At 48.7% G+C, this 13895-nt stretch overlaps 4 protein-coding genes across 4 annotated transcripts; 3 read left to right on the top strand and 1 right to left on the bottom strand.

Moving 5' to 3' along the window:
• Window positions 1-285: 285 nt before the first annotated feature.
• Window positions 286-1771, top strand: F4807DRAFT_405350 (NADPH-dependent FMN reductase family protein). The gene is made up of 2 exons (XM_047996208.1): window positions 286-843; window positions 971-1771. Exons 1-2 carry the CDS (start codon window positions 660-662, stop codon window positions 1408-1410), a joined length of 624 nt encoding a protein of 207 aa, XP_047859502.1. The 5' UTR covers window positions 286-659; the 3' UTR covers window positions 1411-1771.
• A 542-nt stretch (window positions 1772-2313) lies between these two features.
• F4807DRAFT_405344 (eEF1-gamma domain-containing protein) lies at window positions 2314-4189 on the bottom strand. Its single transcript, XM_047996207.1, has 4 exons — window positions 4028-4189; window positions 3748-3934; window positions 3490-3538; window positions 2314-3437 (listed from the first exon to the last, which is right to left on the bottom strand). Exons 1-4 carry the CDS (start codon window positions 4055-4057, stop codon window positions 2486-2488), a joined length of 1218 nt encoding a protein of 405 aa, XP_047859501.1. The 5' UTR covers window positions 4058-4189; the 3' UTR covers window positions 2314-2485.
• A 294-nt stretch (window positions 4190-4483) lies between these two features.
• Window positions 4484-5483, top strand: F4807DRAFT_455428 (37S ribosomal protein S9; the record flags this gene model as incomplete). The annotated part of the gene is made up of 2 exons (XM_048000730.1): window positions 4484-5330; window positions 5392-5483. The coding sequence occupies 2 exons, from the start codon at window positions 4484-4486 to the stop codon at window positions 5481-5483; spliced, it is 939 nt and encodes a 312-aa protein (XP_047859500.1).
• Window positions 5484-11611: 6128 nt separating this feature from the next.
• F4807DRAFT_15877 (uncharacterized protein) lies at window positions 11612-13228 on the top strand. The gene is made up of 3 exons (XM_047993311.1): window positions 11612-12670; window positions 12723-12980; window positions 13057-13228. The coding sequence occupies exons 1-3, from the start codon at window positions 11881-11883 to the stop codon at window positions 13167-13169; spliced, it is 1161 nt and encodes a 386-aa protein (XP_047859499.1). The 5' UTR covers window positions 11612-11880; the 3' UTR covers window positions 13170-13228.
• The last annotated feature ends 667 nt before the right edge of the window (window positions 13229-13895 follow it).

Below are 13895 nucleotides of genomic sequence, written 5' to 3'. Positions count from 1 at the left end.
GGGGGGTTAGCCAGGCAGCTACTGGGCACTTCAAACAATTACCGCGCATTGCTGTATTGTTTCGGCGAAGGTAGTCGCTCGTCGGGGTTCCATACCTTCCCCGCCTTCCGCATAGCTGACAAGTATTCCTCGGTCCCGGTGCAGCAGGTCCAGTTGCTCGATTCAGCCCAATCCGGACTTTCCATCCAATCAGAGTTCGTGTATGCGATTTGCTGTAATAAGCCATGTAAAGAAAGATCGACCTGTTGGAGAGCCTGCAGCAAAACTAAAGTCTCCGACTTTCCGCCTTTGAGTCGTCACAATCGGCCGTGATTCCTTTAAAAATAGGAATTGCGGCCCCAACAACGGACTGGACAAGTCCGAAAGGCGAGTATGACATATCACTCAGAAGCTCCATCCGATTCCATCGCAGGACTGTGGCGCTGTCTTACATGTCGGCTCCCAAACATACATAAGGGAGTGCCATGCCGTAATGGGAGGCACGACACCTGCATCTATAGCTGCATTGAGCATTGAAACTTGAGCGACATAGACGAAATAAAGCTGTAGCATTGACACCGATTTATCATAATCGCTTACCTACTTCCTGGCTTTTATATCCTTGTATTTGGGGCAATTCCGGACGGTCTAGAAATCCGAAGGTCTGAGAAAAAGGGAAAATGGCTTCTAAATCAGTCGCTCTCATCACCATGAGCACCCGAGGCACTCGGGTCGGCCCATCGGTATCCTCCTTCGTCGAGAAAATCATAGAGAAGCCGTTAACATCGGCCGGGTTCACCATCGCGAACGTCGACCTCGTGAAGTTCAACCTGCCCGTCTACAACGAACCCGTAGCCCCAGCTAGTACGTCCAGTCATCCAACCAACCACTAACAAATCCCCGTCTTCTATAACTTGTGTTGGACAACAATATATATCTGCTTTTTAGGGGTTTCTGGATCTCATATATCTAACCTAATTTACCAATTCAGTGGTCCCCGACAAAGCCCAGTTCAAGTACGAGCACTCCCGAGCGTGGAGCGCCGAGATCAAGAAGCACGACGGGTACGTCCTCGTGATCCCGGAGTACAACTACAGCGTAGCGGGCGGGACCAAGAACGCGATCGACTACCTCATGAACGAGTGGAAGGGCAAGCCGGTCGCCATTGTCAGCTACGGGACCCGCGGGGGCACGAGCGCCTCCGAGCAGGTCAAGGGCGCCCTCAGCGGCATGGGGCTCCGGGTCGCCGAGACCCGGCCCGCCCTGGCCTTCAACCAGCCCGACATCTTCACCGCTATCGGCGGTAAGCTCGGCGACGCCACGCTGAAGGCTTGGGAGGCCGAGCAGACCGCGAACGTAGCGAAGGCTGCCGAAGACTTGAAGGACTTATTGATGCAGCCGAACACTCCGGCTAACGCTCTTAGGCCATAGATACCTGTGGATATGTAGCAGCAGGTTGTTATAGACGTGAGGATGTTGCACTGTTATCTTAGGCGCGGATATTTGCAAGGAGTACTGGGTTGGCCCTTTGGGACAATATCTAGATGATAGACATCAACAAAGCGTTTCGCAAACTACTACTTACGCTTCCGTGTATACAAATCTGCTAACTCTTGTACCTGCCGGCGTTCGGTTTCTGGGTCCGCACCCGATCTTCATATTAATTCATACGATCAGCTACAGGTACTCCCCATGTCAATCTGAATGCACCAAAAAGGAATTGAGCTACATGTGTGGGATTGTGTTTTAAAAACATCGTAAGGTTTTTGGGCATCGATATACAAAAATGAAGTCATGTAAAATATAGATAAGAGGTCTATTATCTAAATTGTAGGCCCATCGGTCTTATAAGGTAGATGCTGAATAACTCCCATCCATTCTACCTCCTTCTTGTAACCTACTCCCGCCTCTTGCCTCTGCTTTATATCGGTCCCTCTACGAAATGGGTTCGCCATTCTACATAACAGAACACAGAGTAGTCTCGCCTGGCCGAGTCATACTGAGACCGACCTCGTCGTCGCTTTTTCGGATCTGTTGAGTCTTGCCCTTCATGGTTTTGGGTTCTGGTGTTGATAATGCTATCAAGTGAAGCGTAGCGCTATGTGGTTTGTAAATAGGTGATTTAGTTTTAGTGGTATAGCTTGTAGTCGATTGAGCAAAGTTGATGATCACTGGCGGTTTTATAGTGTTTCCACACGAGGCCACATACTTTGCTACGATAAATTCTTTGACTTAAGGGAAACTCTTTTCTACCAGGATCGACCAGACAATCTTTTGTCTATCTCATAAAAGGTTTGCATTTGTCATTCTGGTTTCTTTTGTTCACTTTGATAAAGGAGAATTAGTTAACCAATAGCATAATTAAGATCCTATATAGGATTCTAGTCTGCTATATACGAGCGTGACCGTCACTGACGTGGTGTTCATTGTCCCATAAACCTTACCCTCCATTTGCGTGATGTCGTCACCTCGTAACTATTTGGTATCAAAGCCATATTGCACTAGCTTATTTGAAGACCTTTCCGGCGGAGTGCTTGTACTCCTTGCCGTTGTGAACAACAGGCTTGTCCCACGTCCACATGGACTGGACAAAAGCCTTGTCCTCCTCCTTAGTGGGATCTAGCTTGGTGAACTCGTAGCTCTCGTAGTCGGGAGCTACGTCAAAGACGGGGATGTAGTCATCACCTCGGATAACAAAGGCGCCCTCGATGACCGAGTCGTTGTTCTCGCCATACACGGACGCGCAGCCGAACAAATACTTGCGAGAAGCCTCAAGACGAGTGTTGAAACCACCGATAAGGTTGTTGGACATGAAAGTCAAAGTCAACTCGTCGTTGTACTTGTACTTGACCCTCCAGATAGAATAGTCCTTGAAGGGGACGTTCTCGAAGAACCACTTGATAGAGACATCCTCATCGTGGTTCGAGTAGTAGCGCTTCCACTCATCGAGAGCGAACTCGGATCGTGGTAGCAGATCGATGGGGTGCTTGGGCTTGGGAGCAGGTGCATCCTCTTCGGCAGCGGGCTGGGGTGCCGCCTTGGGAGCAGGCTTGGGCTGCTCAGGCTTCTTGGGGGCGACGTTGGTCAACTTGGGGGCGTCGAGAAGCTCGAAAGGCTTGGCGACGTCACTGTAGATAGGCTGGTTGTAGACGGTCTCGTACCATCGAGAAACGTTGGGGTGCTCAGCACGCCACTTCTTGTCGTAGAAGAATTGGAAGCCGCGAGAGATGATGCCAGCGGCAAAAAGATCAGCGAGGGTGATGCGCTCGCCAACCAGGTAGGTGTTGTGGAGAAGGTGCTCCTCCACAACGTCAACAACCTTAGCGGCACCCTTGGCGGCCTCGTCAACAGCCTTCTTGTTGTACTGGTCCCAGCCAAGGAGAGGGCGGTACCAAGCACCGAGCTTGGGGAGAACCTCGGTGTTGAAGAACGACAGCCACTTCAGGATAGAAGCATAGCTATAAAATATCAGCAATGTAGGTCTCGACAAAGTACCAGACTTAAACTTACTCTTGCTTCGTCTTGCCGAGGAGGGTGGTCTTCTCGTTTTGTGAGGTGACTGGTGATGAAATGTTAGCAAGTTCTCACGCCATTTTCATCAGGCTAAAGGAAGGATTGGTAGGCGATAAATCAGAAATTAGAACCATGATCAACAGAGATGTTTCAGATAGGGATAACTGTTAGAATAATGTCTAGGTCATCATATAAAGACGCAGTCGGTAGTACTATTGGTAACTAGGTATAACCAAATATAGGAATAACACATACTGTAAATGGCGATAGCCATGCACTCGGTCAGGACGTAACCATCGCTGCCGACGAAGGCGGGAACCTTGCTAAGAGGGTTCACCTTAAGAAACTCGGCGGTCGGCTTGGTTGTGTCAACCTCGACGACATCCAAGTCCAGGCCGTTGGCCTTCGCAACCGCAAGGATGGCGGTGGTGCGGGGGTTGAGCTGCGCGGTAGAAAAGTCATGTCAGCTTTTGAAGAAACGATAACAACGATGTAAATAGATAAATCCAATGCTTTCAGCTATTCAGTCACTCACCTCCTTGGTGTAGATCTTTCCGAACGCCATGGTTGCTCTGGAATCTGGAGCTGGTCGAGTTGAAAGAAGGAAGAGGAATAAGTGTTGAGAGAAGTTACAGCGTTGAACTTGACTCACGGGAATTTTTTTTTTCTACACGCAAAAGAGGGAGGCGGGGCAATTTGCGCTGTGGCTCAATTCAAGCAATCAGGCACTGACCCTGCCCCACCTATTAAAGTCTGGTCGAAACCCGAATCACGGTCCACCACCTTCCATCAATGATCTCTAGGGTCTAATTCGGTAAACGGAAGATCTAATCTACCGGCCAATTGAATTTTGGTGGAGATTCAAGCGCCCGCGAAATTGAAAAGTGCTTCGTACATTCAATTCCATACATAATCTCACCGGCTACGACGACGACGGAGACGGAGACGGAGCTCAGTTGTGCAAGGTCATGAATCAGATACGATAGACAAAATGTCCTCTCTAAGATATGGCTCTCGCTGTCTTAGAGATCTCCGGCCGACCGTAACTCGACAATCTCAATCTATAAGAGCTGCTACAAGCTCGAAATCGCGCCGATCGCTTGCAACATCAACAGATAGCCATGATAATGAATCGAGTGCATTCTATCGGCTCATGCAGGCTGCTAGAATGGATGCTGATTCGCCCTCACCGGTATTGGCTCACCGGCGTCCTATGCCGGTCTCCCCGTCATACTTCTCACGGCAAACAGAATTCAACGACAGTTTCGTCTTAGTCCAGGATCTTGCCCGGAAATATGCACGACTTCCCACCGCCGCCCCGAATCAAATTGAGCGGGTAGCGTGGAAGACGAAGGAGCAGTATCGGTTGTCAATTGGTGAAGCTGTAAAAGCAAGAGACTTCGCAGTCTGTATTAGATTGGTTAAGAGATTAAGTCAGATTCACCCCGACTTAATGCCCGAGGAGGTCATTCAAGGTATTAAACCGTTCAAGCGAGATATCAATATATACCTCAACAAAGCAAAGCAAATTCCGGTCGATAAGTTTGGCAGGTCACACGGCGTTGGCAGGCGGAAATCCTCAATAGCAAGGGCCTGGCTTGTAGAGGGGACAGGAGAAGTTCTCATCAACGGAAAGACCATCAATGATGCATTTGGACGAGTTCACGACCGAGAAAGCGCACTCTGGGGGCTGAAAACAATGGAGAGAATGGACAAATACAATGTCTGGGCTCTTGTGGAGGGCGGTGGAACCACTGGGCAAGCTGAAGCGCTTGCGATGGCCATCGCCAAGGCTTTAGCCGTCCACGAGCCGGCATTGAAGACACCTCTAAGAAAAGGTAAGTCAGACTATTAATCCCACAAATCCTAGGTCGCACCTTTCTAACCTAGTTCATTCAGCTGGGTGCCTTACGCGTGATCCGAGAAAGGTCGAGAGGAAGAAGGCTGGTCACGTCAAGGCAAGGAAGAGCCCCACATGGGTCAAGAGATAGAACGATTCAGGTATGGGATTTTGCAATGAGATCGACAATCCAGTGTTCTATGCAATTTCCGGGAAGGCCAATATCATCGAAATCGATAACAAGGACCATAACTTCTTTATGGACCACCATACTGACTATGCAGCGGATCATGTATATAAAGATTATGTATCATTATGTGTCTGCTTCATATTCTGGGATACCTATAAGACGCTAATAATGAGGTCCGACATTGGATTCATCAACAATGTTCTTCGCTCCTCACACCATGGGTTGACGTTGATTTAGTCGCAACATAAATGAATTGCCAATTCAGACTCCCCTGGGTCTATCTAACCCGCCAATCAGAACGAACAGGTACACAGAGACAGGCTAGGTACGGATCGATCAACCGGGAATCTGGATTGTGTTGTATCATGTATGACAGGCGGCCGTAGGACTGCACGACGCGAAGTAACAGCCCAATGCCGTGTCTCCACGCTCTACTATACCGCAAGGGCAAGTCAACCCGATCGCCAACCCCTGGGTAAATAAAACAGCCTTAAAATCGATCCTAACACGAAATTATGCGATAGCCCTATTCGCTAGGGCCTAGAAGGGCGAGGATAGGCGGAAGGATTGTCATTATGGAAGGGGGGGGGCTTATTAGACCAAGCATAGACATGCCAGCTTCCCTCCGCATTGAATGAATATTCTTCCAGAAACGAAAAAGCGATGCCGTATGCCGTATATCGACTAGCTTCAGACGATGGCGGATGCAGAATCCTTCTAGAAAGAATTCGCCGATTTGGGGAACTTGGGCACTATGTACCAGACCATAGTTCAATGCCAACCGTCGCCTAGAAAAGGGAGAACGAGACCACGGATTGTTTTCTCCTAGGTCAGCAAGTGCTCACCGCCTCTGTTAATTAGAAATATAGGGAGACGTGCTAACATTGCGTGTTGAGATCGTTGGTCTCTTTACCTGCGGTCTATGAGATGGGAATTAGTTAAACTTGCTAATCGATGTTACAGGCGGAGAGTACCTATACATACCTATTTAAGACACGGATAGAATATCAATTACCTACCACGGAATTTCTACCTAATTGACTTGGTTAATCCCGGGGTAACAGGTGTAACACATCTTCGCTGACGAGCTACGCTGTTAGGGATTTGGCCAAGGCCGAATTATGAATCATCGTGACCTGACTTTGGCCATGGACCAATACGAGGCGTGGTGTTTCTAGACAAGCTACATCCGACGGCTGTAGAGAAACCGGTGCAAGCCTCATTCAACCCGGATGAGGCTGAGAGTGACAACCCACACAACAACCAATACTGTAACATTAGTTACTCTATCTTGTAGATCTTTCCCTTTCGGTGATCCCTATACGTGCACGATTGTGTCGCGCAATTTAGGCTTTGCCCTGGAGAGCTTTCGCGGCCGGTTTGAAGAAGACAGCCTAGGCTCTAGCCGAAATAGCTAAGCCTGATAGATATCGAGTCTGGGAACGCTGGTACAGCATCCTGCAGATTGTCCAGTCGGAGATACACCCAGCAAATAGACTAGTACAGAAGGATCGGTATCACCGATGTTCGAAGAGCTGCATACACCCCCACGAAAGCCGGTTGATGCTTGCTGCTTCTTCTTAAGGATTAGCAAGGGGCTACTTGGCAAGTGAGTCGTGACAAGCGATGCCAATCCATAACAAAGCTAGACCTGCTAGACGAACCAAGCTCGCGTGGATCTGTCAGTGCACAGTTTCTATTTATTCCTCGAATCTCGGGGACCTGCGCTAGTCAAGCAAGCCCATAAAAATGGGGTGATTTTTTCATGACGAACAACACCAACCAGCGCCTAGGGGTAGCACTGGTAGAGGGCCAGTATGCTTACGTACATGCATATATACATAGCATGGTACATATGTACACACATACCGCATGTTAACCCTATCATCCGCCTTATATACCGTATGCGGGGGATACGTAACTCGTCCGCAAATATCCCGTACCTATCATCCAGCTACCTACCTAGGTAGCGATACACCGACCTTATAAAACATATATAAAGTATCTTGGATCGACCTGCGCATGCACGTGTACAAGAACGTGCTGATCAGCATATCAACATACCGCCAGGGTCATTTCCAAATGGGTCGAACCCGGTTTGCCGAGAGAGCGAGCCAAGATATCCGACATGACCTCTTGAAGAATTGTCTGCAATCGGTCGTTGAGATCCCCAAGCACTTGTGTATGAATGTGGGTTACGATGCAAAGTCTTGCCACTGAGGTAGCCATTAGGAAGCGCCAGCCCAGTGGCTTGCATACAGATCTGAAAAAAAAAATTGGTGATGGAACAACCCCGGCTGACTCCGGGAGGATGTCAGACGCACCCTTGTCGTTCTTTGACGACATCTTAACGCCTTGTCCCCAACATGGTTCAAGGATCTTATTCAGACGACCAAACATCCACCAGTTCTTATTAGAGGGTCCTTCCACGGCCTAATAGTTACACAGAACTGCTGTACTCAGTCCTCAGTCGGTGAGGATGCGCATACTCCAAGAAAATGTACCTCATGGATTATGAGCATCTTTTAGGAGCCATGTTCGCAGATATGGATGTGCCTAGGTAAATATCGATAAGCTACCGGACGCTCAGATCATGTCATCAGGAACATCGCAGGCTGGCTCAGCAACTGATCGGGCATCAATCGGTCTGTCGATGTGTTACGGGTTGTTCTCCAGGACAGCAGGGCTACCTGGACTGCTAGGTAGGGGATGTAAGATGGGCCAGCATCGGCGCTAATCATCCAACTCTTCAACTCCTCAGTCGAGACTACGAGAGCTAATTGTGTACTTCCATTAAGCCTATTGACCAATAGCCATCAGTATCGTAACACAACCTAAGAAGTTAAGAAGAAAAAAAAAATCTTCGTCGGCTTTGTTGGCCTCTGATGGTCTGTCGGTGTAGGATCCGACTGATAATTCGCCCGGCTCCTTTTCCCCAGATCGAATTATCAATTTGCCATGAGGTCAGGAGAATTGACGGCAAGTGAATTATCTGCTGACAAATCTCATGTCCTTGATCGCCAATTACCTATATGTAGGTAAGTAGGTACGTATATGAGTAAAACACAGCAATGCGACGAGCGTATTACAAGATCTGGGTAAGGCGAGCGAGGTTTGATAAATGGTTGGCTGAGGGAAAGTATAGAACAGGTAAGCAAGCCTTTCAACCTCTTGTGTTCTCCCAAATCTAAATTAACTGGTTCAATGTTGTACTCTGCCAGCAAGTTTTAGGGATATGAAAATGAAGAGGTACGTAGCATCGAATGCTTCAATCGAATTGATGTTATTGGTATTCGGATTATGGGTGTAAGCACAGAAGGTATGTTTAGGATGTTTAGTGTTTAGGACTGAAAGAAAATGCTTCGAAACGTCTGGACCGCATGCACGAGAAAACGGCAAACCCCGGATTCACAGGTCGTTCCTTCCACAGTCTACATTCCACATTCCACCTTCCGAGGCTTAACCATTCACTTGCCACTTCCAAGGTTGTTCTTTTCAATGCTGTTGCTGTTGCTGTTGCTATTCCATTACTACTGCTCTTGCCCTGTGGATACTATTATCTGCTCACCTACCTATAGGGCGTTATGTCCGCCGCGATATTACGGTACTTCTTGTGGTATGGACAGGGTCTAGAAGTCCAAGGTATCTCCAGGGCTATCTGCTCTTACCTTACCTAATAGACTTAGTCCGCATGTACCTTAAATTATCTTTAACCTTTTTCAGGGAACAACTTTGAGTTCAGATCTTCATCCCTGCCTCGCCGTTCTCGAAAAAAAATACGATTACAATAGAATAAATAGGTGCAGCAGGAAGCAATTATTTACCTGGATATTCACGAAAGGTCAATATAGTATACAGATTTCATATCCATACATGTCATGATTCTTCAGATCCTAAAAATGACCGATCGACGCCAGAGAAAATTGTTTCTCAATCAGCATCAGCCACACAACAAGAAACTCGGCGCACAAATAAGAAAAGCAAAATGTCGCCGTGTACTACCCATACCTTGCCAGTCCGTTAGTCGATAGGCGACCAAGGACATGTCCGTTTTTTTCCCTCTTTCTCTCCCGTCTTCTTTCTTTTCGCCATGAGTTCGTTCGCCGCTCTCCGTAACTCGATCTATACGCTCACCCGGAGAACTAGAGGATCTGAAAATCAGAAGTGATTGTAATACGGGCTGATGTCTATTAGAAAAAAAAATCATATACGACAAAGCACTAGCACAGCTTCATATGAGCCGCGGCAAGACGACCAAGGATACGGTAGTCATTCCCTCATGCTAAGCCGATCCGCACCAGGAACATGCGCCGTGACCCGTGACACCCTTCGAGTCAAGATCTCTATTTTCCCCTTGAGGCTGGAAGGGCTTGTCTTATAGCCCCTGACCAATATACCTTATCCCGTACCACCCAATAAGTTCTGTTCTCCGGGCTTTGGGCTCTGCACTCGCAGTCTTCCACATCACCCTCTCACCAAGGTATCTACCCAGGCTGGTAAGGTATCCATCTAAGAAGCAGCTTCAAGGCCTGGACAGATCACCCCGTCATGTCCCCGTAGAAGCACACCCCTTGGGGTATCGGTAAGGGGGGAATCATTCGGACCCGCTCTCGATTATCTGTGCGCACCGCGCAGATCTTGTTCACCCTGTCGCAGCCAGGCAAGCCCTGCCTACTTGCCAGGCCCCAGCTGCTTTTCCGCACGGCGCAAGTTAAGGCGTTGGTGTCGTTAATGTGTTTTGGAGGAGATTTTTGGTTAAAGCTCTTCTCTATTCCATTTTCATTGGAAGGCTCGTCGCCTGATCTCGTGTATTACATACCCACAGCTCTAATGGGAAACCATCACTCTGTCTACTCTAGAGTCTAATTGGGTCTCCACTCCCACCTTCCATCTACTACCTACCATACTACTTCAGACTACTCACTACTGGCTCCTCTGACCTTACTTCTCGACATTCACCTAATAATATATCATGAGGCAAGTACCTGCCGGGTCGCCCAACCCTTCACTATCCATGAAATCTTATTATCCACTACGTACATACATACATATATGTGTAATAGAAAAATTCCCCGGACCTCTTTAAATCCTCCGATGTCAACAACTCTATTTCACATTTACACTTACACTTACACCAGCAGACACACGTTACCCGACATATAAAGAGATCTTCACACCATCACTGCCTAGTTACAAGTCACCAGTCGTCTTTGCTACTCTTCTGAAATCATACACGAATTCGTTTTGATAACATAGTTTCTTTTATCTCTCTATTGCTCGCGGGCTTATTAGATCCAGTCTAATTTTCTATCACCCACACGGACCCTGAATCAGTCGAAAGTTGTGTTTAGTCGGGTCGGCACTTGAAGGGAAACGAAGCTAACTTAGGAAGCTCAGTTTACGACCAGAGGAAGCTGACCTCCCCCAAAAATTCGTTGGAGAACTTGAGACTTCTAGACTTGGTCCTAGTGCGGCTTGCTATTCAATTGAGTTCGGCAAGGTCACTACCTGTTGGTTTAGCAGTTAGTTGCAAAAGGTGCTGGGATTTACCCAGTACGAGTCAGGACGCCCGTTGACAAGTCACATATACCTCCTAACCTACTCGGGATTTTTGTGGACAATTCCATCCCAAATTCCTACATAGTAGGTATCTAAAGACAAAGTCAAAATTCTGGGACCTCGGGGGGGCATCGTCATCCCTACTCTCCACTCAGTAGAGTCTGGGTTGTTAACACATGACATATAGTTGGGGAGGGGATTGTTTGCATCAGAAAGACTTTTTCTTCCGGCATCAAACTTTCGAAACTCTCGACAACTCATACATAGTCGGCCTCCCCCTGGCAGGCGGGCCCTGACTTTCGTCCTGTCTGTCGACTTTCATCCCATAACTCATAACTCCTAACACATAAAACGCACCGCCTCGAGACGCGTCTCCAGGAAAAACGCGTGGTTACATGACTAGATCACGTATCCCACCACTTAACTAGTCCCCTCCACTAGGGTTTTCATCCGAAGACACAAGAGAAAGCATTGTAGCCTGGGGCATCCTTTCAACCCTCTTATTCCGGCCGGAGCTGGTCCCTGCTCAGGAAATCCAGGCCAGAATTTAATCCAACCTCGCATATTCTACCACCAACGGAACAGGTCGTTGACGGCAGACCGCTACTTATAGTGTTTTACTCCAAATTCTATCGCGCGCGCCACCTTCTCGCGGCGAAGCTCTCGGACGACTTGAACGGGCCGGTTGTGGCACGGCCTAAACGACGCAAGGTGGCCCTCTCTTAATTTCAGCTCCGTTGCCGGAGGCGCATCGGTTATACTCACCTCTTTGAGCGTCTCGCGACCCGTTTCCCGTGGCATGGATGACCACGGGCGACGAAGGAGGCCGAACGAACCGCCCATCAATGCCCCTTCTAATAATCCAAGATACCCGGTTCACGATCCTAATGCGCAGGGTAGGTCGTACGGCGCGAGCGGGTCTGACAGGTATCGGCCCGCGCCTCTAAATACGTCGCCCACGGCAGCTCGAGGCATAGGAGGTGCGGCTACTTACAGTGGATATTACCAAGAACCGGCAGCAGCGTTCTCCACTGCCATGCAGCCGAATACAATGACATACCAACCTGAGTATGGGCAAGACACTCGACAAACGCAGAGTTTCAGTACATATAACACGCCAATGATGTACAACGTGCCGCAAGCGAGCGCGCAAAGTGCCGTGTATGATGCGAGTCAGCAGTTCCCGTCACGGCAGCCTGCAGCCTTACAAATGATACAAACGGATGTAGCCACCCCCTATTTCCCGAGCGAACCGACCAACGCGGCTGCAGCGTCTAATCTGCAATCGCACGCGAGCTCCTCAGGCACGTCGGCAGTATATCAACAGAGTCCAGCTAGCCAGCGTACAATGCTCCAAAGCTATCCCAGTGGAATGACATCGATGGGCGGCATGGCACAGACGAGCGCATCCGACCAGACTATGGAAGAACCTGACTATTCGCAAACGACGGAAATGACCGAAGCTTACGATCATTACCAAACCGCTCTGAGGGAGGTCTTCACCAACATTCGAGGCGGGGTGCTGCAAGCTGCAAGTGAGTCGCTTTTGAACATCTCCGAGTGGTTACTCTCGAAAGTTGTGGAACTAGGTAAGTCCCTACCCAATAACTCTAAGACATTCGTGACGTTTAACTGTTGAAGGCCTCGCAGCGGACGATGAAAATCTCTACAGGGACCGTATCAAGATGTGGCAAGACTTCAATCACGCATGGCTCTCATTGTTCCAGAAACAGAAAGACTTGATGGGAGCTGGCCTACAGTTACAACGAGGACAGACGGTGATTAGCGAGGATGGGTTAAGGAAGATGGGAAAGGAGATCGTAAGGCTTTGCGATGGGATTGATCGACACGGTCTCGTTGATTACGAGTATGGCGTCTGGGAGGAGAACATCATTGCCAGTAGGTTCCGGTGCGGTGGCAGGCCGCGACGTTTCCTCATTGTACTCATTTTCGTTTTACTGACTTTTTGGACTAGTCATCGAAGAATGTCTCGACCTCTACGAAAATGAAGAAGAGGCCGAGCCTGGCAGTTCTTCTGTCGCGAATCCCGCGGGGACAAGCCATCACGGTCATCATACCTCTCGATAGGGGCCGCGAGCCGTCGACCGGAGCAGGATGTGGTAGGGCAGTGCCGAGGACATCGATCGGTTTGTGATTTGAGACATATACGGGGCGTTCCATTCGGTCGTGATGATTGTTTGCATATCAGGTTGTGATACCCATCGATTCCGCGTATGGCGCGGAAGCACTGTCAGCCCATCTTTCACGGCAGTAGGGATGGCGAACAGGGGTTAGGGAGTTCGGCAGATCACGATGTACCACCGAGTTGCATGTTGGACTAGTCACATGAGGTAACAAGATTAACCTCAGTTGATTCTGGATCATTTGTACAGCTGCATTCCGAGTTGTAATGTGTCGAGCTGAGCCCGGGTGCTGAGCTCAGGCTTTAGCTAAAAGGAGGGGCAAATACAACGACTAGAGTGGCAAGTAACGAGATGACGGCTGTCGAGGTGAAGGGGGAAAAAAATCAGGGGCATGAACTCACTAGAGCATGGGTGTATGGTTGTACGATGCTTGCGGATACCCTGGCAACGGGCGGGAACGAAGTAACGGCGAAAAGAAAGGTATAGAGTAGAAAGATATTCAGTGCTCTCACGAGCTTATTCACCCAATTTCGTTGGTGAGGTACGGACTACTTGATGTACATCGATTACAGAGGTATATACCCCAAACGCAGGTACATATGTAGTAGTACATTGAGCGGCATATTCAGTTACGACCTGAATGTTTCAGCTGCCTCCTTCAAGAAAATTA

Source organism: Annulohypoxylon truncatum (assembly GCF_022578515.1).
Source record: "Annulohypoxylon truncatum strain CBS 140777 unplaced genomic scaffold F4807scaffold_1, whole genome shotgun sequence".
Classification (NCBI taxonomy): domain Eukaryota; kingdom Fungi; phylum Ascomycota; class Sordariomycetes; order Xylariales; family Hypoxylaceae; genus Annulohypoxylon; species Annulohypoxylon truncatum.
This window is presented reverse-complemented; position numbering and strand designations above follow the sequence as displayed.